Source organism: Carcharodon carcharias, chromosome 9, assembly GCF_017639515.1.
Source record: "Carcharodon carcharias isolate sCarCar2 chromosome 9, sCarCar2.pri, whole genome shotgun sequence".
Lineage (NCBI taxonomy): Eukaryota > Metazoa > Chordata > Chondrichthyes > Lamniformes > Lamnidae > Carcharodon > Carcharodon carcharias.
The window spans coordinates 154,155,858-154,178,179 of NC_054475.1; the positions used below are offsets into that span (position 1 = coordinate 154,155,858).

General features: G+C 44.5%; 1 protein-coding gene across 5 annotated transcripts in view; it reads left to right on the forward strand.

Annotated features, from left to right (window-relative positions):
* The window catches only part of rxfp2l (relaxin family peptide receptor 2, like), a 144,303-nt gene that overhangs the window by 45,868 nt on the left and 76,113 nt on the right, over positions 1 to 22,322 (forward strand). For 3 of the 5 annotated variants that reach the window (XM_041196217.1, XM_041196221.1, XM_041196220.1), the window contains exons 3-5: positions 217 to 297; positions 4,671 to 4,776; positions 20,324 to 20,395. In XM_041196217.1, coding sequence (XP_041052151.1) covers positions 217 to 297; positions 4,671 to 4,776; positions 20,324 to 20,395 — 259 coding nt within the window. Of the gene's footprint in view, positions 1 to 216; positions 298 to 4,670; positions 4,777 to 18,893; positions 18,936 to 20,323; positions 20,396 to 22,322 lie in introns of those variants that run through there. The other 2 variants (XM_041196219.1, XM_041196222.1) reach the window with 2 other exon arrangements.

A 22,322-nucleotide genomic window follows, 5' to 3' on the forward strand; every position in this document is an offset into this window, starting at 1 on the left:
ACATGCAGTTATATGTTGTGTTTCTTCTCACAGGTATTCTCAATTTAAATCTTTCCAAATAAGGTTGCCAAAAATTCTAATTATTTTCTCTTCAAATTCCTCAAAATGGGCTCAATTTTGGGTGGGTTCAGGTTTGAAAGTCAATTTGGCGTTTATCCCAAGAGTAAAGCTTTAATATAATCTACTGCATCACTTGCTTATTTTTTCCCATTTCAGCTGATCTTCATGGCTGGCCAAACCTTGCAGATTGGTACTTCTACCAAGCTCAGCGTACTGATGACGAATCAAAGGATTGTTGTGAGTAAACATATGTTTTACTCCATTTGTAGGTTGATGTTTTCTATATGAAAAATAACTTAATCTATTGCTGAGAAATTCTAGCATGCCCATTTTTGGACATTCACAGAATCACAGAATCTCACAGTGCAGAAAAGGCCCTTTGGCCCATTGAGTCTGCACCGACACGTGAGAAACACCTGACCTACCTATCTAATCCCATTTACCAGCACTAGGCCCATAGCCTTGAATGTTATGACTTGCCAAGGGCTCATCCAGGTCATTTTTAAAGGATGTGAGGCAACCCACCTCCACCACCCTCCCAGGCAGCGCATTCCAGACCGTCATCACTCTCTGGGTAAAAAATGTCTTTTCATCCCAGGCAACATCCTGGTGAATCTCCTCTGCGCCCCCTCCAGTGCAAATCACATCCTTCCTATAATGAGGCGACCAGAACTGCACACAGTACTCCAGCAAAGGCCTCAACAAGATTCTATACAACTCCAACATGACCTTCCTACTTTTGTAATCTATGCCTTGATTGATAAAGGCAAGTGTCCTATATGCCTTTTTCACCACCCAACTAACATGCCCCTCTGCTTTCAGAGATCTATGGACACACACACCAAGATCCCTTTGTTCCTCAGAACTTCCTAGTGTCATGCTGTTCATTGAATACTTCCTTGTCAAATTACACCTTCCAAAGTGTATTACCTCATGCTTTTCAGGGTTAAATTCCATCTGCCACTTATCTGCCCATTTGACCATCCCGTCTATATCTTCCTGTAGCCCAAGACATTCAACCTCACTGTTGACCATCCGGCCAATCTTTGTGTCATCCACAACCTTACTAATCCTACCCCCCACATAGTCATCTATGTCGTTCATATAAATGACAAATATTAGGGGACCCAGCACAGATCCCTGCGTACGCCACTGGACACTGGCTTCCTGCCACTAAAGCAGTCTTCTGTCATCACCCTCTGTCTCCTACAACTAAGCCAATTTTGGATCCACCTTATCAAATTACCCTGTATCCCACGTGCATTTGCCTTCTTTATAAATCTCCCATGTGGGACACTGTCAAAGGCTTTGCTGAAATCCATATAAACTACATCAATTGCACTACCCTGATCTGCACACCTGGTCACCCCATCAAAAAATTCAATCAAATTTGTTAGGCATGATCTCCCTCTGACAAAGCCATGCTGACAATCCCTGATCAAACCTTGCCTCTCCAATTGGAGATAGATACTCTCCTTCAGAACTTTCTCCAATAGTTTCCCTACCAATGATGTGAGACTCACTGGTCTGTAGTTCCCTGGCTTATCTCTACAACCCTTCTTAAATAGCGGTACCACATTAGCTGTTCTCCAATCCTCTGGCACCTCCCCCGTGGCCAGAGAGGAATTAAAAATTTGGTACAGAGCCCCCGCGATCACCTCCCTTGCCTCTCTCAGCAGGCTGGGCCACAAATCATCCGGACCTGGCGATTTGTCCACTATTAAGCCTGCCAACACCTTGTCACTGCCTATATCAATTTGCTCAAGAACCTCGCAGTCTCTCTCCCCGAGTTCCATACCTTCATCCTCATTCTCATGGGTGAAGATGGATGTGAAGTATTCGTTAAACACTCTACCGATGTCCTCTGGCTCCAACCATAGATTGCCCCCTTGGTCCCTAATGGGCCCTACTCTTTCCCTGGTTATCCTCTTCCCATTGATATACTTATAGAATATCTTGGGATTTTCCTTACTTTTACCAGCCAGAGCTTTCTCATATCCCCTCTTTGCTCTCCTAATTGCTTTCTTAAGCTCCACCCTGAACTTTCTGTACTCCGCTAATGCCTCCGCTGATTTGCTTCCCTTGTACCTGCTAAAAGCCTCTCTTTTCCTTCTCATCTTATCCTGAATATCTCTGGTCATCTATGGTTCTTTGGGCTTGTTTTACCTTCCTATCACTCGAGAGGGAACATATTGAGCCTGTACCTTCCCCGTTTCCTTTTTGAACGCCCCCTGTAGATTTCCCCACAAGTAGCTGTTCCCAGTTTACCTTGGCCAGATCCAGCCTTATGTTACTAAAATCCGCTCTCCCCCAATCCAGAAAATTTTTTGCAAACTTGTCTATTTCTTTGTCCATAACAAGCTTAAATTGTACCATGTTGTGGTCACTATCACGGAAATGCTCCCCCACCATCACCTCAGCCATCTGTCTGGCTTCATTCCCCAGAATTAGGTCCAGCACTGCACCGTCCCTTGTTGGACCCTCTACGTATTGACCTAAAAAGTTCTCCTGTACACATTTCAAGAAATCCGCTCCTTCCAAGCCCTTAACACTATGCCTATCCCAATTAATGTTGGGAAAGTTGAAATCACCTAATATAATTACCTTATTGTTATTGTTTTTACATACCTCTGCGAATTGTGCACATATTTGCTCCTCAATTTCCCACTGACTATCTGGGGGTCTATAATAAACACCTAACAATGTGGCTGCCCCTTTTTTATTCTTAAGCCCTACCCACAAAGCTTCATTCAATGCCCCCTCCAAGATATCATCTCTCTTTACTGCAGTAACTGACTCCTTAACTAATAATGCAATGCCTCCTCCTCTTTTACCCCCTCCCCTGTCTCGCCTGAAGATTCTATATCCTGGAATGTTGAGCTGCCAATCCTGCCCCTCCCTCAACCACATTTCTGTGATGGCTACTGTATCACAATTCCACGTGTCAATCCTCACCCTTAACTCATCCGTTTTGCCTGTAATACTCCTGGCATTAAAGAAGAGGCCATCCAGCCTTGCCTTACTCCCTTGAAACTTAATGCAGCTGTACTCCCTCTGACTTGATTGTTTTACTGTATTTTGATGTGTCCCTATTCTGTTAACGTTCTGTGTCCCCTCCCCCTGCTGAATAGTTTAAACTCCTTCCAAAGCACTAGCAAACCTGCCTGCAAGGATGTTAGTCCCATTCTGGTTCAGATGTAGACCGTCCCATTTGTACAGGTCCCACCTTTCCCAGAAACGGTCCCAGTGACCCAGGAATCTAAAACCCTCCCTCCTGCACCAACTCTTAAGCCACGTATTCATCTACACTATTCTCCTATTTCTGTGCTCGCTAGTGCTGTTGCACTGGGACTAATCCAGAGATTACAGTCCGAGAGGTCCTGCTTTTCAGTCTACTGCCTAACTCCCTGAATTCTTGATGCAATACCTCATCCCTCTTTCTACCTATGTCATTGGTACCAATATGTACTATGACCTCTGCCTTATCACCCTCCCCCTTCAGGATGTCCTGCAGCAGTTCAGTGACATCCTGGACCCTGGCACCACACCATCCTGGAGTCACGTTGATGGCCACAGTAGCGCCTATCTGTTCCCCTGACTATAGAATCCCCTATTACTATTGCTCTTCCTCCCCTTCTGTACAGACAGGCTGCTTGTGGTGCCAGAAGCTTGGCTCTGTGTGCTCTCCCTGGAGGAACCAGTGCCCTCATCAGCCTCCAAAATGGAATACCGATTTGCGAGCAAAACCCCAGGGGACTCCTGAACCACCTGCCTGTTTCTTTTGGACTGCCTGGTTGTCACCCATTCCCTTCCTTCCTCAAGTCCCTTCAGCTGCGGTGTGACCATCTCTCTAAACGTGCTATCCATGATGCTCTCAGACTCGCGGATGCCCCCAGCCACCGTTCCAGCTCTGAAACCCAAGCTTCCAGTAGCTGCAGCTGGACACACTTCCTGCATACACGCTGGTTCCATGCACTGGAAATGTTCCCGGCTTCCCACATGGAGCATGAGGAGCACACCACGGCTTTGAGCTCTCCTGCCATGACTTATCCCTTTAAATTAAACCTTTTAAATCAATTACTCTAGGGGCCTTCTTTCCTGATCCTTGTTACTACAGAATATACAAACTATAAACCAGAAAAAGACCCTAAACTATAAGCGATAAAAGTAGTAAATACTTACCCGACCTCACCCACTACTTACCAGTCATTTCTCTCCCTTGTAGCCTCTACTGCTGCAGCAGGGCAAGACCACCCTCTGAAGGTTTAAGAAGTTGGATAGCAAAGAAAAAATGCAAAGAGCACCTCTTCCCCTCTGCACCGAATTCCCATTGTACACCAAATTGCCAATACCCGCACTCACTCTGGCTGTGTCTCACTCAGGATGAGGTCTCTCCCCTGCTCATGTACAAGCTCACTTGCTCCCTCACTCACTCTGATTTTGGGATGTTACGTTCCTGAATGAAAAAAGGTATTCCATTTCCCCAGAATTGCATCTCCCACTTTGCATAAAGCCTCCTAAAAGAAACAGAAGTGTAACTCACACCTCTATGATACTGTATAGAATTTGTTAACTTTTTAACTTATTTACAATCTTATCCTTCCTTATAGTACTTGATGTGTACCCAGAACAGTGCACGTGTACAGGTATGATAGTCGACTGTGAAGAGGCAGGACTTCTCACTGTGCCAGCAGTTTCCTCTAATGTAATAAACCTGTAAGTAACCTGACTTTAGCAACATGGTCAACAACAATAAGATGATGAATGCCCACAGCAGTCACCGGTCAATATTTCTTTTTCAGAAAACTTTCCCATCTAATGATCAGAACTATCCATTACACTTCACATGCCTTCCTAAATGACAACATAAGAAAGTACTTACCTATCAAACCCACAAAATGTGATCAATCCGTCCATTTTCTAAGGAAGCCTGTGCACAAATAAATGCAAAGTTTTGGGAGGGGATGCAAGAGATAGATCAGCGATCTCGTTCCTCCCTGTATTTTTACAGTGACTTTTTCCCCTTCTGCATTTTTGTGTGTGAACAAGAAGATTGAGAAAATTTCTGGAAAGAAAATTATATTTAGCAATGAAATACGTCCAGATTTTTCTTGGGTTGTTCTTACTGGAATGTACAGTGGAAAAGATATTGATCCTCCAGGGCAAAATCACGACAGAATGTCTATTGGAATGAGATTTTTATTCACTGGATAACCTTAAAGCGACGTGATCACATTTATCTGAGTCGCAGTCTATTTATTTTATCCTTTTGTGGGATGTGGGCATTGCTGGCTAGTCCAACATTTGTTGCCCATCTGTAATTGCCTTGAGAAGGTGGTGGTGGACCACCTTCTTGAACCGCTGCAGTCCATGTAGTGTAGCTACACCCACAGTTCTGCCAGGAAGGGAGTTCAGGATTTTAACCCAGTGACAGTCAAGGAATGGTGATATAGGTTCAAGCCAGGATGATATGTGATTTTGAAGCGAACTTGGTCTGATGGCCTTTTTCCACTATGTGGTAGAAGTTGTGCATGTGGGAGGTGCTGCCAAGGGAGCATGGCGAGTTGCTGCCATGCATCTTGTAGATGGTCCACACTGCAGCAACTGTATGCCGGTGGTGGAGGGAGTGAATTTTTATGCTGAGAGTAGAGCCAAATCAGGTACAGAAGAGGAAATAAAAAGATGGAATAAAATGTTGGATTAAGAGAGAAAGTTAAAATGTAATATTTCATATTTGAAACATTTTGAATGAAAGTTTACTGCCTGTTGGAATGAGAATCCTCAGTTTAAACTGTTAGTTTCTGGGCTAGAGATGATCAGCAGTATGGCAGGAATATAAATCTCCTCATTAAAAAGAAACATAGGCTGTTAAGTGGCAGTCCTAATTTTCTTTGGCAAGTTTAATAGCCAATTAAAGTGCAAATACAGCAACTGCATGGAACATACAGGGAAATTGAGGCTAATGGAAGAGTGGTGCAAATCATTAATCAACTTCTGGTGATTTGCTATTCACATGGCATCTCATCTTTCCTACAAGTTGCTCAGTGATTTATACATTAATAATGGCATGCACCATTCAACTCACCATTACTTTGGCAGCAATACCTGGGTTATTGTTTTGGGGAGGCAGAGCTCATGTGGTCAGTAAGCTCTGTCAATTTACTTGTATTGAGACCGGCAAGCGAGGTAGAAAATGACTGCCTCCAGTTGGGTGGAGAAAACTCAGATTTTTGGTATGGCATTCAACACCCTATTTTTCTCCCACTAATGCCCTGGCACTGCCTGAAAATGGGTGGTGTCCCAGAACAAAATCTAGACCAACATTTCTAACTTTAGGGTTCCAATATCACTAAGGTCCTGTAGTACAGAATGGTAGAACGTAGGTCTGTCATCACAGACTGTTCCAAATAATTAATGTTCTGTCTCAAAAATGAAATACTGTGGATGCTGGAAATCTGAAATAAAAACAGAAAATGCTCAAAATACTGAGCAGGTCAGGCAGCATCTATGGAGAAAGGAACAGAGTTGATGGGCTGAATTTTACATGCCCCTAACAGTGGGGCTAAGCAAAATAGGCTGGGCGTCCATCCCATCACCTTCCTGCCCACCCCAGAGCTCATCCACACAATACAGGAGGTGGGTGAGCACCAAAATCGGCAGCCCGTCCATCATAATAAAATGAGTAATTAAGGGTCAATTAGGCTTGTTATCAAGCCAATTGACTAATATTACACTGCCCACGCCACAATATGTTTGGCGTGGGCAGCAGGGTAGGAGTGGAAGCCTGATTTTTAACCTGAAATGCTTAAAGGGTGGAACTGAAGTTGTGGGGGAGGTTGCCCTTCAGGAGCTGCCTTTTGCCGATCGCGACTAAAAAAACCTTTCATTCCTACCCGCTCCCTCTCTTAAACCCACCCTCTCCCCACCACTGTCTCTGTCCCTAACGTTCCCAAACCCTCTCAGCCCAAGACCCGGATTTATCTTGGATTCCACTACTCACCTGCAGTCCTGGCAGCTGCCACCGACGCCTTCTTGGTACTGCTGGGACTGATGGAGCTGCCGGCCAATCATAAGGGCATGAGAACATAAGAACTAGGAGCAGGAGTAGGCAATTCAGCCCCTCGAGTCTGCCCGGTCATTCAATACGATCATGGCTGCTCTCATTTCGGCCTCAACTCCAATTTCCCGCCCTCTCCCCATTACTTTTCAACCCGTTACTAATTAAAAATCTGTCTATTATTCAGCGTCCCGGCATCCACTGCACTCTGAGGTAGTGAATTCCACAGATTCACGATCCTTTGAGAAAAGTAATTCCTCCTCATCCCTGATTTAAATCTGCCACCCCTTAGCCTAAAACTATGGCCTCTCATTCTAGAATGCCCCACAAGGGGAAACATCTGCTCCACATCTACTTTGTCTATCCCCTTTAGCATCTTATATACCTCAATTAGATCTGCTCTCATCCCTCTAAACTCTAGCGAGTATAAGCCTCATCTGCTCAATCTCTCCTCATAAGACAAGCCCTGCATCTCTGGAATCAATCTAGTGAACCTCCTCTGAACCACCTCCAATGCAACTACATCCTTCCTCAAGTAAGCAGACAAAACTGTGCACAGTACTCCAGTAGCGGTCTCACCAATGCTTTGTACAGTTGCAACAACACCTCCCTATTTTTATACTCTATTCCTTTAGCAATAAATGCCAAAATTCCATTTGCCTTCATTATTACCTGCTGTACCTGCATACTAGCTTTCAGCGATTCATGCACTAGGACACCCAGATCCCTCTGCACTGAAGCATTCTGAAATTTCTCTCCATTTAAGTAATAAGTCGCCTTTTTATTCTTCCTACCAAAATGGATAACCTCACACTTATCCACGTTAAACAACATCTGCCAAATTTTGGCCCATTCACCTAACCTGTCCATATCCATTTGTAAATTTCTTATTTCTTCGTTGCAACTTACTTTCCACCTATTTTGGTGTCATCTGCAAATTTATCTATAGTACCTTCTACCCCTGAATCCAAGTCATTAATATAGATTGTAAATAGTTGGGGCCCAAGGACTGAACCCTGTGGCACCCCACTAGTTACAGCTTGCCATCCAGAAAAAGACCCATTTATCCCAACTATCTGTTTTCTGTTGGTTAGCCAATCCTCTATCCAAACTAATATATTACCCCTAACTCCGTGAAATCTTATCTTGTGTATTAATCTTTTGTGCGACACTTTATCAAAGGCCTTCTGGAAGTATATATCTACAGGATCCCCATTATCCACTTTGCTTGTCACATCTTCAAATAACTCTAACAAATTAGTCAAGTACGATTTACTCTTCATAAAACCATGCTGACTCTGATGGATTGCACTTTGACTTTCCAAATGCCCCATTACTACTTCCTTAATAATGGATTCCAATGATTTCCCAACGACAGACATTAAACTAACTTGATCTATCGTTTCCTACTTTCTGCCTCCCCCCATTTTTGAATAAGGGCGTTACATTGGCATTTTTCCAATCCACTGGAAACTTTCCAGAACCAGGGAATTTTGGAATATTATAGCCAATGCATCCACTATCTCCGCTGTCACTTCCTTTAGGACCCTGGGATGTAGGCCATCAGGTCCTGGGGACTTGTCACCCTTTAATCCCAAATAGTTTGCTCAGTACTTTTTCTCTGGTGATGGTGATTGTTCTAAGTTCCTCCTTCTCTATACCCTCTGCACTACCTGTTACTATTGGGGTGATACTAGTGTCCTCCACCATGAAAACTGAGGCAAAATATTGATTAAGCGTCTCTGCCATTTCTGCGTTCCCCACTATTAACTCCCCAGTCTCATCCTTCAAGGGACCAACGTTCACTTTAGCTACTCTCTTCCCTTCTATATACTTGTAGAAGCTTTCGCTATCAGTTTTTACATTTTGCGCTAGTTTTCTTTCGTAATTTACCATTGCTCTTTTTATTATTGTTTTAGTAACCCTTTGTTGATCTTTAAAAGTTACCAATCTTCCAGCCTGCCACTGACCTTTGCAATTTGGTATGCCTTAGTTTTTGCCTTTGTTATCTTTCACTTCCTTGCTTAGCCATGGATGCTTTTTCCCCTTCTTACCATCTTTCTTCCTCTTTGGAACATATTTTACTGGGAGGAATTGAATTTCTCATTAAATATCTGCCACTGTTCATCAACTGTCCTACCTTGTAGTCTTCCTGCCCAGTCCACTCGGGCCAAATCTGCCCTCATGCCTATGTAGTTACCTTTGTTTAACTCTAGAACACTAGTGTGGGACTCAAGTTTCTCACTCTCAAACTGAACTTGAAATTCTAGCATGCTATGATCACTCTTCCATAGAGGATCCTTTACTATGAGATCATTAATTAATCCCATCTCATTACACAAAACCAAATCCAGAATAGCCTGCTCCCTGGTTGGTTCCACAACATATTGCTCCCAGAAACAATCTCTAATGTACTCTATGAATTCTCCCTCGAGGATACCCTTGCCAATTTGATTAGTCCAGTCTATATGCATATTAAAATCACCCATGATTATTGCCATGCTTTTCTTAGATGCTCCCAGTATTCTCTGGTTTATACTGTGCCCTACTGCTGAACTATTGTTTGGGGACCTATAGATTAATCCCACCAGGGACTTCTTTCCCTTGCTATTTCTTATTTCTACCCAGACTGACTCTACGTCTTGCTCTCCAGTGTCTATACTATTCCTCACTATAGCACTGATCTCTTCCTTTACTAACAAAGCTACATCACCTCTTTTTCCTTCCTGCCTATCCTTCTGAAACACTGAGTACCCTTGGATATTCAACTCCCAAACCTGTTCTCTCCGTAACCACGTCTCAGTAATCGCCACCAATCATACCTATTTATCTCTATTTGCGTTGCTAACTCATTAGTTTTATTCTGAATGCTATGTGCATTCAGAAACAAAATCTTTAAGTTTGCCCTATTGTCAATTTTCCCTACTCTTACATGATTCTTTGGTGCAATATGGCGTTCACACACTCTGTCCCTTCCTTTCACTTTTTGGTAACAATCAGCCTCATCACTAACTTGCACTCTTGCCCTCTCCTTAAGCTTTGATTTTTTATATTTCCATGCAACTGAACCCCCACTATTTAGTTTAAAGCCCTATCTGCAACGCTAGTTATGCGATTCACCAGGACACTGGTCCCACAATGATTCAAATGGAGCCCGTCTGAATGGAATAGCTCCCTCTTTCCCCAATACTGGTGCCAATGCCCCATGAATTCGAACACATTTCTCCCTCACCAATCTTTGAACCACGCATTTACCTCGTTAATCTTATTGACCCTGTGCCAATTAGTTCGTGGCTGAAGTAGTAATCCAGAGATTATTACCTTTTTGGTTCTGCTTTTTAATTTAGCCCCTAGCTACTTGTATTCCCTTAGTGGAACCTCTTTCTTCATTCTACCTATATCGTTGGCACCTACGTAGGCCAGAACAACTGGATCTTTCCCCTCCCACTCCAAGTTTCTCTGCAGCCCAGATGAGATATCCTTAACCCTGGCACCAGGTAGGCAACACAGCCTTCGGGACTCTCAATCCCGGCTACAGAGAACAGTATCTATTCCCCTTACTATACTATCCCCGATTACAACTACATTTCTCTTTTCTTCCCCCACTTGAATGGCTCCCTGTACCACGGTGCTATGGTCAGTTTGCTCATGCTCCCTACAGTCCCTGCTCTCATCCACACAGGGAGCAAGAATCTCGATCCTGTTGGATAAGGACAAGGGCTAAGGCTCTTGCAGTGCCACTTACTGGGTCCCTTTACCTGCCTCACTCATAGTCACAGCCACACACAAGATCCAATTGTCGTGATCCACGTGGGTACCAACGATATAGGTAGAACGAGGAAAGAGATTCTGCTGAGGGAACACGAGCAGCTAGGGGCTAAATTAAAAATCAGATTGGCTGGAAGCTCCAGGGGGCGGGACTTCTGCCCCATTGAGGGGTAGAAGTCCCACTCAGCCTTGGTTAATGAGCCACGCAGGGCTTTATAGCTGCGAGGCTGTTCGGCATGTTGGTCAGCTTCACGCCAACATGGTTTCTGGCAGGGCCCCATTGCCCCACTGCCATGTTATTCAGCCCAATATTCTAGGTCAATGACCTATCACCAGAACTCACGTATCTTACTTTGGGCTGTTTGATGCAGTTACAGGACAAAGGGGTTAATAGAAAGGAAGAGTTGGAAAAATTGTTAAAACACTATCACAAACCCCAAAAGCCAAAGAACAGCAAAAAAAAATGGTGGATCACATGCTTGCTGCTGGAAAAGGGAAGATGAAAAATATTAATAAGTATGGGAAAGAATGAAGGAATTATATTAGAGTACGTAACACCGGAATGGCATGATGACATATCTTCTCTTCTATAGAAACATCTGTGAATATGAAGATGTTTGACCAATGAGGCCTAAAGAAATGGGAACAAAGGGGACTAAATTGGATAGCCCCCAGAATCAGGAACAGGGATCACAATGTGGAATTAACCCACTGCTATTGATTGCAATGCCAACACCAACTTGGTGCTGCCTGCTTATTAGAATGATTCCTGTGCGCAGCCAGTGCTAACTGCACTGCTGATTGGCTGCATGCATCAGTAGGAGGCCTAAATCATAACTTCCTGGTACCAGTTAAAGCTAGCCTGCACTGGGTGCATTGTGCCTGGAACAGATGCTTCCCTCTCTCTTGCAGGAGAAGGTGGTGCACAACCAGAGATTGCAGGGGCTACCCACAGAGGCACAGCTATGCCCTAACCCCCATGCAGGAGATGGCACTGGCTCTTATTGGGATACCCACTGCTAAGGCTGTGGCCAGTGGCAGAGCTGAAGCCAACAAAGATGATGGTGTCCTCACAATTAGTGTTGAATTTTCATGGAGTCATTTGGAGAGTCATTTAAAAATGTCAGACAGGACCCAATAGCAAGATACGCCCCCCACACCCCCCCCCCCCCCCCAACTACGGCCATTCCCAGCACCCTCAATTTCTGCTAACATGGGATAAGGGTGAGGTAGTGAACACGCACCCTACATTGCCAACCTGACCGACTCCATTGCGGGAACTGACATCTTCTAGCATCCTGCAATTTTCATGGAATTGGGCCAGCTTCTCCATGACTTGTGATTTGCAGCCCCTTAGAGGAATTGTGAACATTAGTCTGGATTCAGAACCTTTTGAAAGGTACCTTCAAAAGATCTTCCCATGCCTCGATGCTCCCTCCATGCCAAGTCGTGCTCCTCCACCCACGCCCATGGACCCTTTTAGCCCCATGTTAACTCAATGTCAGCTCAATGCCCCCACCCACCAATAATGTCCCCTTGTGCTCTCCATGCCAACTTGTGGCCCTTCCATGACCTAGCATCCACTCTGTACAGAGCCAATGAACCCTAGAGTATGAATGGCATGTGTGGAGCTGCTTAGAAAGAAACACTCATTCATAATTTTCCAAAAACAACACTCTTGTTATTACAACCCTAAAAAAGTGTCAATCAAACAGACCATGAAAGCATCAATAACAGAAACTTTAAGCACTTGACACCTCTTAACTTGTGCAAATAAACATTAAGAGATTGACAAAAGAGCAGAGAAAAAAAAGTTTATTTTAAGTTCATTTGATTGTCAATCAAGCAAAGTCCATACTTCTCTCCAGCTGTGTAAACAGAGTTAATACTTTTACGAGAGTCTGGGCTCTCATCCAAATATGCATAAGGGCCTAAAGTGTATCCAAATAGCTGTGATGAAGTCCTAGAGAACCAAAACTGGCTTTTTAACCATCCCGCCTCGGGTCTTGGCCGCCTCTGTAGCCAGCTCTGGTCTATGACTGGGGACAGGTGGGCCTGACTCCAACCTGCATCCACCTCCCTGGGCCAAAAATAGCACGTAAAGGTTGGTCTGTCAAGTTGGGAAATTTTTAAACTTGAAATACCTGCCTTGATAGTGAAAATCCAGCCCTTAATCCTTCTCAAGTTCTATTTTCCCCTCATCCCACAATCTCTTCTGGTTTACAAGCTGCAGATGGTGTCAGCATGTACTTCTTACTTTCGTTCACTCCCATCATCATAATCTTACCCTTGTGCCTCTCTCCTTTCATACATCCAAGAAATGTAACCTTGCCAGGTGGTGGAGGAACACCAAGAAGGCTGATGAATGCACACCGGCAACTTGCAGCCACCAATTCAGATGCTAACGTTGACTCTAATTTAGAGAATGGTATAGAGACGGGATTTGCAAGTGTAGGGCACAGGGCATGGTAATGGAGGTCCCAGCTCATTGGAGGGTATGGTTGCACATGATCCTACCTTGCTGGGAGTCAGAGTGGATCTGCGGAAGACAGTCGAGAACTGAAGAGCGCACCATTTCAGCTGCTGAGAGGCATCAGTGGGGGAAAAAAGGCAACTGTGATGTTACAGGCAGCTAGCTGATAAGTTGATTGGCTGGTAAATGTTCTATGTAAGCTTAGGTGCTGAGTTTTCACCTCGGTGTGGGGACACGTGCCCGACACACACGAGTGTGAAATAGCACGCAATGACGTCGGGCGAATGTCCCGATGTCATTGTGCGATATTTTGGTCGGCGGGCGCGTGCATGAGTCGACAGCACACCCGCTGACAATTAAGAAGGCTGTTAAACCCATTAATCTATCAATTAATTGGATTTTTCCCTACCTGTCCAACCTTATGGTTGGCGGGCGGGTGAATAGGCCAAGCAGCCATTCGAGTTTTGAGGAAACCTGATCCAGGCAGGATGAGGGTTCCGATGTTAATTAAAAATAAAAGTTTGCATAATTCATTTGCAACATGTCCCTGCTCATGTGACAGTCACATGAGGGGACATGTTTTCCTTATTTTTTAAATCTTTATTTTTAATGTTATAAATTTTCAGCTCCCTGAGGCAGCTCTGTGCTTTCAGGGAGATTTCCGTGAACGCACTCATGCGTATGCACAAACTTCCGTGTCTGCCCTCCTCCCTCCTCCCCACCCTGGTAGCGCAGAGCATTGCAGCATGTGATTTATGCTGGCTGGCCATTAATTGCCAGCCAGTGTGAAGTTGTGGTCAGGGCCCGGTTGCAGGCGGCAGACCATTGCGCAGCCACTCCCAGACCCAGCCAGCGTGTCCGCCCGATGAGGGGAAAATCCTCTCCCCTAGGATACAGAAGTTAAGGTAGATCTATTAATAAAAATAACAAACTTTAAAATTAAAATAAAACAATAAAAATAAAAAAGCAATAAAAATAAAATAAATAAAACAAATACGTAAACGACATACCTGTGTAGTTAAGAAGCGTATAACTTCTGGCTGTCATTGGTACTAACATTCAATAAGTAAATTGTAGCATACATAGGAAGAAAGTAATTAAATTAAGTTATCTAAATAACATAAGTTAGAATGGCAGGACAGGTGTTACGTTGCAGGTCTGGAATGTGGGGACTTTTGGACTCCAAGTCAATCCACGACAAACACATCTGCAGAAAGCGTAAGCAGTTAGAGCAATTCCAGAGCAGGATTATTGATCTGGAAGCCGAATTGCAGACCCTACACAACATAAAGGAGGGGGAGAAATACTTGGACACTTTGTTCCAGTAGAGGGTCACATCTCTTAGAACAGGGTCATCTATTTTGGTCAGCAGTGAGGGATAGGAGAATGTGGCCATGAGTGAGGCAGGCAAAGGGATCGAGCAGACAGTAGTGGAGGAGCCTCAGACTTTGCAATTGTCAAACAGTTTTGAGGTGTTCACAATCATTGTGGACGAAAGCGAAATCTGCAAGTTGGATGTGCAGACTGGCCATGGCGCCATGGTACAGGAAGCCATTCAAGCCAGGGGAGCAAACAGGAATGTAGTGGTAGTAGGACAGTGTAATGAGGGGGATTGACATTGTTCTCTGCAGCAAAGAGCGAGAGTCCAGACGGCTGTGTTGCCGGCCCAGTGCCAGGGTTCAGGACATCTGTTCAGGGCTGGAGAGGAACTTGCCGTAGGACGGGGAGGATCCAGTTGTCATGGCCTGTGTAGGCAGGGCAAGGAAAGAAGCTCTGCCTAGTCGCTATGAGGAGCTAGGCATAAAATTAAGAAGCAGAACCCCAAAAGTAATAATCTCTGGATTCTACCTAAGCCACATGCAAATTGGCATAGGGAAAGTAAGATTAGAGAGGCGAACGCGTGGCTCAAAGACTGGTGTGGGAGAAGTGGGTTCCGGTTTGTGGGGCACTGGCATCAGTACAGGGGAAGTGGGGGCTGTAAGGTTATGACGGTCTACACCTGAACCATGCTGGGATGAGTGTTCTTGTGAATCACATAACTAGGGGAGTAGAGAGGGTTTTAAATGAAACGAGATGTGAGGGATCAAACTTCGGTAGATGTAGCAAGTCAAGGAAGGAGAGCAAAATAGTAATATCGGAAATGGGGGTCAAAGTATGGCAGGAAGGGACAGAGAGAAAAAACCTATGAATACACCAGCAGTCAAGACTAGATGTTACAAAGATAACAAAAAGAGAAAACTGAAGGCTCTGTATCTGAATGCGCGTAGCATTCGTAACAAAGTAAATAAATTGATAGCACATATAGAAGTAAATAAATATGACTTAATAGCAATTACAGAGATGTGGCTGCAGGACAACAACGGTTGGGTCCTGAATATTGAGGGGTACATGAAATTCAAGAAGAATAGGAAGCTAGGTAAAGATGGAGGGGTAGCGCTGTTAATCAACAATATCATTGGTGCAATAGTTAGAGATGACCTTGGTTCAGGAGATCAGGATGTAGAATTGGTTTGGGTGGAGATGAGGAATAGTAGGAGAAAGAAGTCACTGGTGGGAATGGTCTACAGGCCCCCTAACAGTAGCCACAATGTAGGACAAAGTATTCAAGAAGAAATATTGCGATAAAGGGATAGCAATAATCATGGGTGATTTTAATCTACATATAAATTGGAAAAATAAGATTGGCAGTGGTAGCCTGGATGAGGAGTTCTTGGAATGTTTTTGAGAGTTTCTTAGAGCAGCACATTCTGGAACCAACCAGAGAGCAAGTTATATTAGACTTGGTATTGTATAATGTGACAGAATTAGTTAATGACCTCAGAGTAAAGGCACCCCTAGGTAGCAGTGACCAGAATATAATTAAATTTTACATCCAGTTTGAAAGGGAGAAGAGTGGGTCCAAGACTAGTATTTTAAACTTAAATAAGGGCAAGTATGTGGGCGTGAAAGCTGAGCTAGCTGAAGTGAACTGGGATACTAGGATAGAGGCTGGATTAATAGAGTAGTGGCTGACATTTAAGGGGATATTTCAAAATATTCAGAGTAAGTATATTCCTACCATAAAGAAAAATTCGAAGGGGAAGACCCACCATCCGTGATTAACTAAAGAAGTTAAGGAAAGCCTCATGTAAGGAAAAAGCATATAACTGCACAAAGATGAGTGGCAGGACAGATGATTGATCAGCATATAAAGAACAGCAGAGAATGACTAAAAGGTTAATCAGGAGAAAGGAATTACAGTATGAGCAGAAGCTAGCTAGAAATGTAAAAATGAACATTAAGAGTTTCTACAGGTATTTAAAAAGAAAAGAGTAAGTAGCATGAGTGTTGGCCCTCTAGAGAGTGACAGTGGGGAGTTAATAGTAAATAATAAGGAAATGGCGAATGAATGAACAAATACTTTGCTTCTGTGTTCACTATGCAGGATACAAAAAACATCCAAGTAATAGCTGTAAATCAGGAGGTGGAAGGGAGAGAGGAGCTTGGTAAAATTGCAGTCACTGGGGAAGCAGTACTGAGCAAACTGATGGAGCTGTGGGCTGACAAGTCTCTTGGTGCTGATGGACTTCATCCTAGGGACTTAGAAGAGGAGGCTAATGAGGTAGTAACTGCTCTGGTGTTAATTTTCCAAAATTCGCTAGATTCTGGAAAGGTTCCATCAGACTGGAAAGCAGCAAATATAACCCCTCTATTCAAGAAGGGAGGGAGGCAGAAAACAGGAAACTCTAGGCCAGTTAGCTTGATGTCTGTCATGGGGAGGTTGTTAGAATTATGGAGGTTATAGCTGGGAACTTAGAAAAGCTCATGGTAATCGAAAAGAATCAGCATGGTTTTGTGAAAGGGAAGTCATGTTTAACCAATTTATTGGAGCTTTTTGAAGGAATAACATACGCTGTGGATAAAGGGATGCCTGTAGACATACTATATTTGTATTTCCAGAAGGCATTTGAAAAGGTGCCACATCAAAGGTTATTGCAGACAATAAAAGCTCATCGGGAAGCGGGTAACATATTCGTATGGATAGAAGATTGGCTGGCTGGCAGAAAACAGAATATACATAAATGGGTCTTCTTCTGATTGGCAGGGTGTTACAAGTGGAGTCTCACAGGGCTCTGTGCTGGGGCCTCAACTTTTTACGATTTATATCAATGAGCTAGATGAGGGGAGCGATTGCATGGTAGCTAATTTTGCAGATGACACAAGGATAGGTAGGAAAGTATATTGTGAAGAGGACATAAGGAGATTGCAGACAGACATAGATAGGTTGAGTGAGTGGGCAAAGATCTGGCAAATGGAGTATAATGTGGGAAAATGTGAAGTTGTTAACTTTGGCAGGAGGAATAAAAAAGCAGAGTATTACTTAAACAGAGAACGACAGCTGAATTCCGAGGTGCAGAGGGATCTAGGTGTTCTAGTACATGAGTAGTATATGAGTTAAGGAAGGATATAAATGCATTGGAGGCAGTTCAGAGGAGGTTTACTAGATTGATACCTGGAATGAGTGGATTGTCTTATGAGGAAAGGTTGGATGGACTGGTTTCCACTGGAGTTCAGAAGAGTGAGGGGTGATTTGATTGAAGTATATAAGATCCTGAACTGTCTTGCCAATGTGGACATGAAAAGGATGTTTCCCCTTGTGGGTGATTCCAGAACTAGGGGGCACTGTTTTAAAATGAGGGGTCACCCTTTTAGGACAGAGATGAGGAGAATTTTTTTCTCTGCAGGTTATGTGACTTTGGAACTCTGTACCTCAGAAGGCAGCGGAGGCGGGGTCATTGAATGTTTTTAAGGTGGAAGTCGATAGATTCTTGTTAGCAAGAGAATCAAAGGTTATCAGAGGTCGATGTGAATGTGGAATTTGAAACATGAGCAAATCAGCCATGATCTTATTGAATGGTGGAGCAGGCTCATGAGGCCAAATGGCGTACTCCTTGTATTTCTTATGAGTTCTAATGCAGATAACTCAGAAGGGAACTTAATGGACCAAGCTATATAAGAAGGCTGAAATAAAAGCAGAAAATGCTGAAAATACTCAGCAGGTCTGGCAGCATCTATGGAGAGGGAGAAAGAGTTAATGTTTCAAGTCACTAGTCTTTCATCAAAACTGTTCAAATGAAAGATCATCGACCTGAGATGTTAACTCTTTCGCTCTTCACAGATGCTGCCAGATTTGCTGTTCCAGCATTTCTGTTTTATTTTTTTCAGATTTCCAGCATCCACTTTTGTCCTGCAGACGGTTGATGAATGGGTATGCACAGCTAAGTATCTGGTGCATTTGGTGGCCTACCTGAAAGCCTGCATCAGTGTGAAGGAGTAGGGAGGAGTCCTCCAGCAACATGGCATGAGCTTTGCGCCGAGCTTGGAGTCCATCCTTTCCAGCGTGGAAGTGGTAGCCAACTCCATTTGCATACTTGTGGACTGAAGCATGATGGAGCATCTGATGGCCAATGTCGTAACTTCCATTGCAGGGAAGCAGCAGCCAACCGACACCTGAGTACTGCAGGGGAAGTTTAGACTGCTGTCATGCAAGTTCAACTTTCTGCTATCATAGATGGTCGTGTTTGAAGGAACTTTCAGGTGAAACATTAACTCTTTCAGCCCAGCAATCTGGCCTCCAAAAAATTATCAGGAGGATGCTGAGTCACCACCCCGAAGGAGTGGCAGTGGCTCCATGGAGCATGATCCTGCTGTCTTCTCTTGGGATGACAGCATTTGTGCTTTTATCCTTTGCCACTTCGTGAGTGCCCTAACTGTTGTCTGTCCACCAGTCAGCCCAGTTCTATTTCTCATGCTGAGATGGTGTAAGATGCAGCTGGGCTTTCTAGACCATGGCTTCTCGAGGTCATCTCCCAAGGCCATCAGTAGTCTCCTCCATTGAAAGGCACAAGCCTTCCACAAGGTGTGCAGCAGCCACTGGGACAGCACTGCGCAGGAGCACTAGGATAGACAAAGGCACGCAGTGTCTTCCTTTAGTGCCTGCCTTCTAAGGTGATTAAGAATGTTCATTCTGTGGTGGCTTTTATTTCTGCATTGTGGCCAAGTGGATTCTGTGATGGTCATTGACAAGAGAGTAGCAAAGTTGTTGGCCTGTTGGTGAATTGGGAATTGGGTTGCAGTTACAGGTATAACACTTCACAGCAGCCTGGCAGAAAGGGACTGAGTAAGTTTCTTCCTCCCTTCGTCTTCCAGCTCTTCATCCCCATGCTCCTGCTCCTCAGTCACTCATCATATAACTGGTGGTAAGGGCTGTCTCCTCATGATGACAAGGTTGTTCAAAATGCAACAGGCTACCATGAATCTTGACACCAGCTCTGCCAAGTATTGCAGAGCTCCTCCACACAGTCCAGGCAGTGGAAACAGTGTTTCAGCAGGCCAATGGTCTAATGAAACGCATTTTTTTCATATGCAGCAGCATGGCTTTCATCATATGCATGCTGCACACCAGGGCAATTTGAAACAACTATGGAAAGCACCAAACAGTTGTAAAATCATATTAATAGCCAGGAGAAAGCAACCAGGAAGTAAACTGTAAGTAGTTGATGATCTTTTTATATAGCAATGGTGGGGGTTTCCTTCCTGCTTGAGATGTTTTCATCCAGGTGAGCTTAAGAGAGCGCATGGGGTGGAGTGATGAGCTTCAAAATGGCAGCACTGCCATCAAGTCAGTGTTACACACTGATTGAAGTCATGATCTGTCTGCTTTGCAAATTTCTAGCAGATATTACCTGTGCACTCACTAACCCCTTCACCACTATGATGTCCTGCGCAATTTGCAGGAGTGCATAAACATGTATCAAGCACTATTTTGGTCCAGGAATGGCAAATGTAGTGCCTGAACAACAGATGTTACCAACCCCACTTTCACACCCAGTGTGTACAGATAAGAACTCATTGCTGTAATAAGTGTCTTTTCATATAAAACCAGAACTGCTTTAATATCGTTCTGCATCTCTGCCTCAATCTAGGAAGCTAATGCATAACAACATCACAACCCTTGTTGATGACCAGTTCATTAGATACCGACAACTGGATATGCTGTGAGTATTTTTCTAATATCAAAAGAACAAATTATTTAGCCCTTGAACCCTGATAACCAAGTTCTGGCTGATTGCTAATTTAACTTTGACCGTATATAATAAAAACAGAAGGTGCTGAACTGAGTTCTGAAGAACAGTCAAAAAAACTGGAAAAACTCAGCAGGTCTGGCAGCGTCGGTGGAGAAGAAAAGAGTTGACGTTTCGAGTCCTCATGACCCTTCAACAGAACTAGGTGAATCCAAGGAAAGTGGTGAAATATAAGCTGGTTTAAGGTGTGGGGTGGGGGGCGGTGGTTTCGGTGGGGGGAGAGAAGTGGAGGGGGGTGTTGTGGTTGTAGGGACAAGCAAGCAGTGATAGGAGCAGATCATCAAAAGATGTCACAGACAAAAGAACAAAAGAGCACATACGTGTTGAAGTTGGTGATATTATCTAAACGAATGTGCTAATTAAGAATGGATGGTAGGGCACTCAAGGTATAGCTCTAATGGGGGTGGGGGAGCATAAAAGATTTTAAAATATTTAAAAATAATGGAAATAGGTGGGAAAAGAAAAATCTATATAATTTATTGGAAAAAACAAAAGGAAGGTGGAAGAAACAGAAAGGGGGTGGGGATGGAGGAGGGCGTTCAAGACCTAAAGTTGTTGAATTCAATATTCAGTCCAGAAGGCTGTAAAGTGCCTAGTCGGAAGATGAGGTGCTGTTCCTCCAGTTTGTGTTGGGCTTCACTGGAACAATGCAGCAAGCCAAGGACAGACATGTGGGCAAGAGAGCAGGGTGGAGTGTTAAAATGGCAAGCGACAGGGAGGTTTGGGTCATTCTTGCGGACAGACTGCAGGTGTTCTGCAAAGCGATTGCCCAGTTTACGTTTGGTCTCTCCAATGTAGAGGAGACCGCATTGGGAGCAACGAATACAGTAGACTAAGTTGGGGAAAATGCAAGAGAAATGCTGCTTCACTTAAAAGGAGTGTTTGGGCCCTTGGACGGTGAGGAGAGAGGAAGTGAAGGGGCAGGTGTTACATCTTTTGTGTGGGCATGGGGAGGTGCCATAGGTGGGGGTTGAGGAGTAGGGGGTGATGGAGGAGTGGACCAGGGTGTCCCGGAGGGAACGATCCCTACAGAATGCCGACAGGGGGGGCTGAAGGGAAGATGTGTTTGGTGGTGGCATCATGCTGGAGTTGGCGGAAATGGCGGAGGATGATCCTTTGAATGCGGAGGCTGGTGGGGTGATAAGTGAGGACAAGGGGGACCTTATCACGGATGCGCATCTGTTCTGATGATGCTACCTTCAAAAACAGTTCCTCTGACATGTCCTCCTTCTTCCTTAACCGAGGTTTTCCATCCACGGTCGTTGACAGGGCCCTCAACCGTGTCCGGCCCATCTCCCACACATCCGCCCTCACTCTTTCTCCTCCCTCCCAGAAACATGATAGGGTCCCCCTTGTCCTCACTTATCACCCCACCAGCCTTCGCATTCAAAGGATCATCCTCCGCTAACTCCAGCATGATGCCACCACCAAACACATCTTCCCTTCACCCCCCCTGTCGGCATTCCGTAGGGATCGTTCCCTCCGGGACACCCTGGTCCACTCCTCCATCACCCCCTACTCCTCAACCCCCACCTATGGCACCTCCCCATGCCCACGCAAAAGATGTAACACCTGCCCCTTCACTTCCTCTCTCCTTACCGTCCAAGAGCCCAAACACTCCTTTCAAGTGAAGCAGCATTTCACTTGCATTTCCCCCAACTTAGTCTACTGTATTTGTTGCTCCCAATGCGATCTCCTCTACATTGGAGAGACCAAACGTAAACTGAGCGACCGCTTTGCAGAACACCTGCGGTCTTTCCGCAAGAATGACCCAAACCTCCCTGTCACTTGCCATTTTAACACTCCACCCTGCTCTCTTGCCCACATGTCTGTCCTTGGC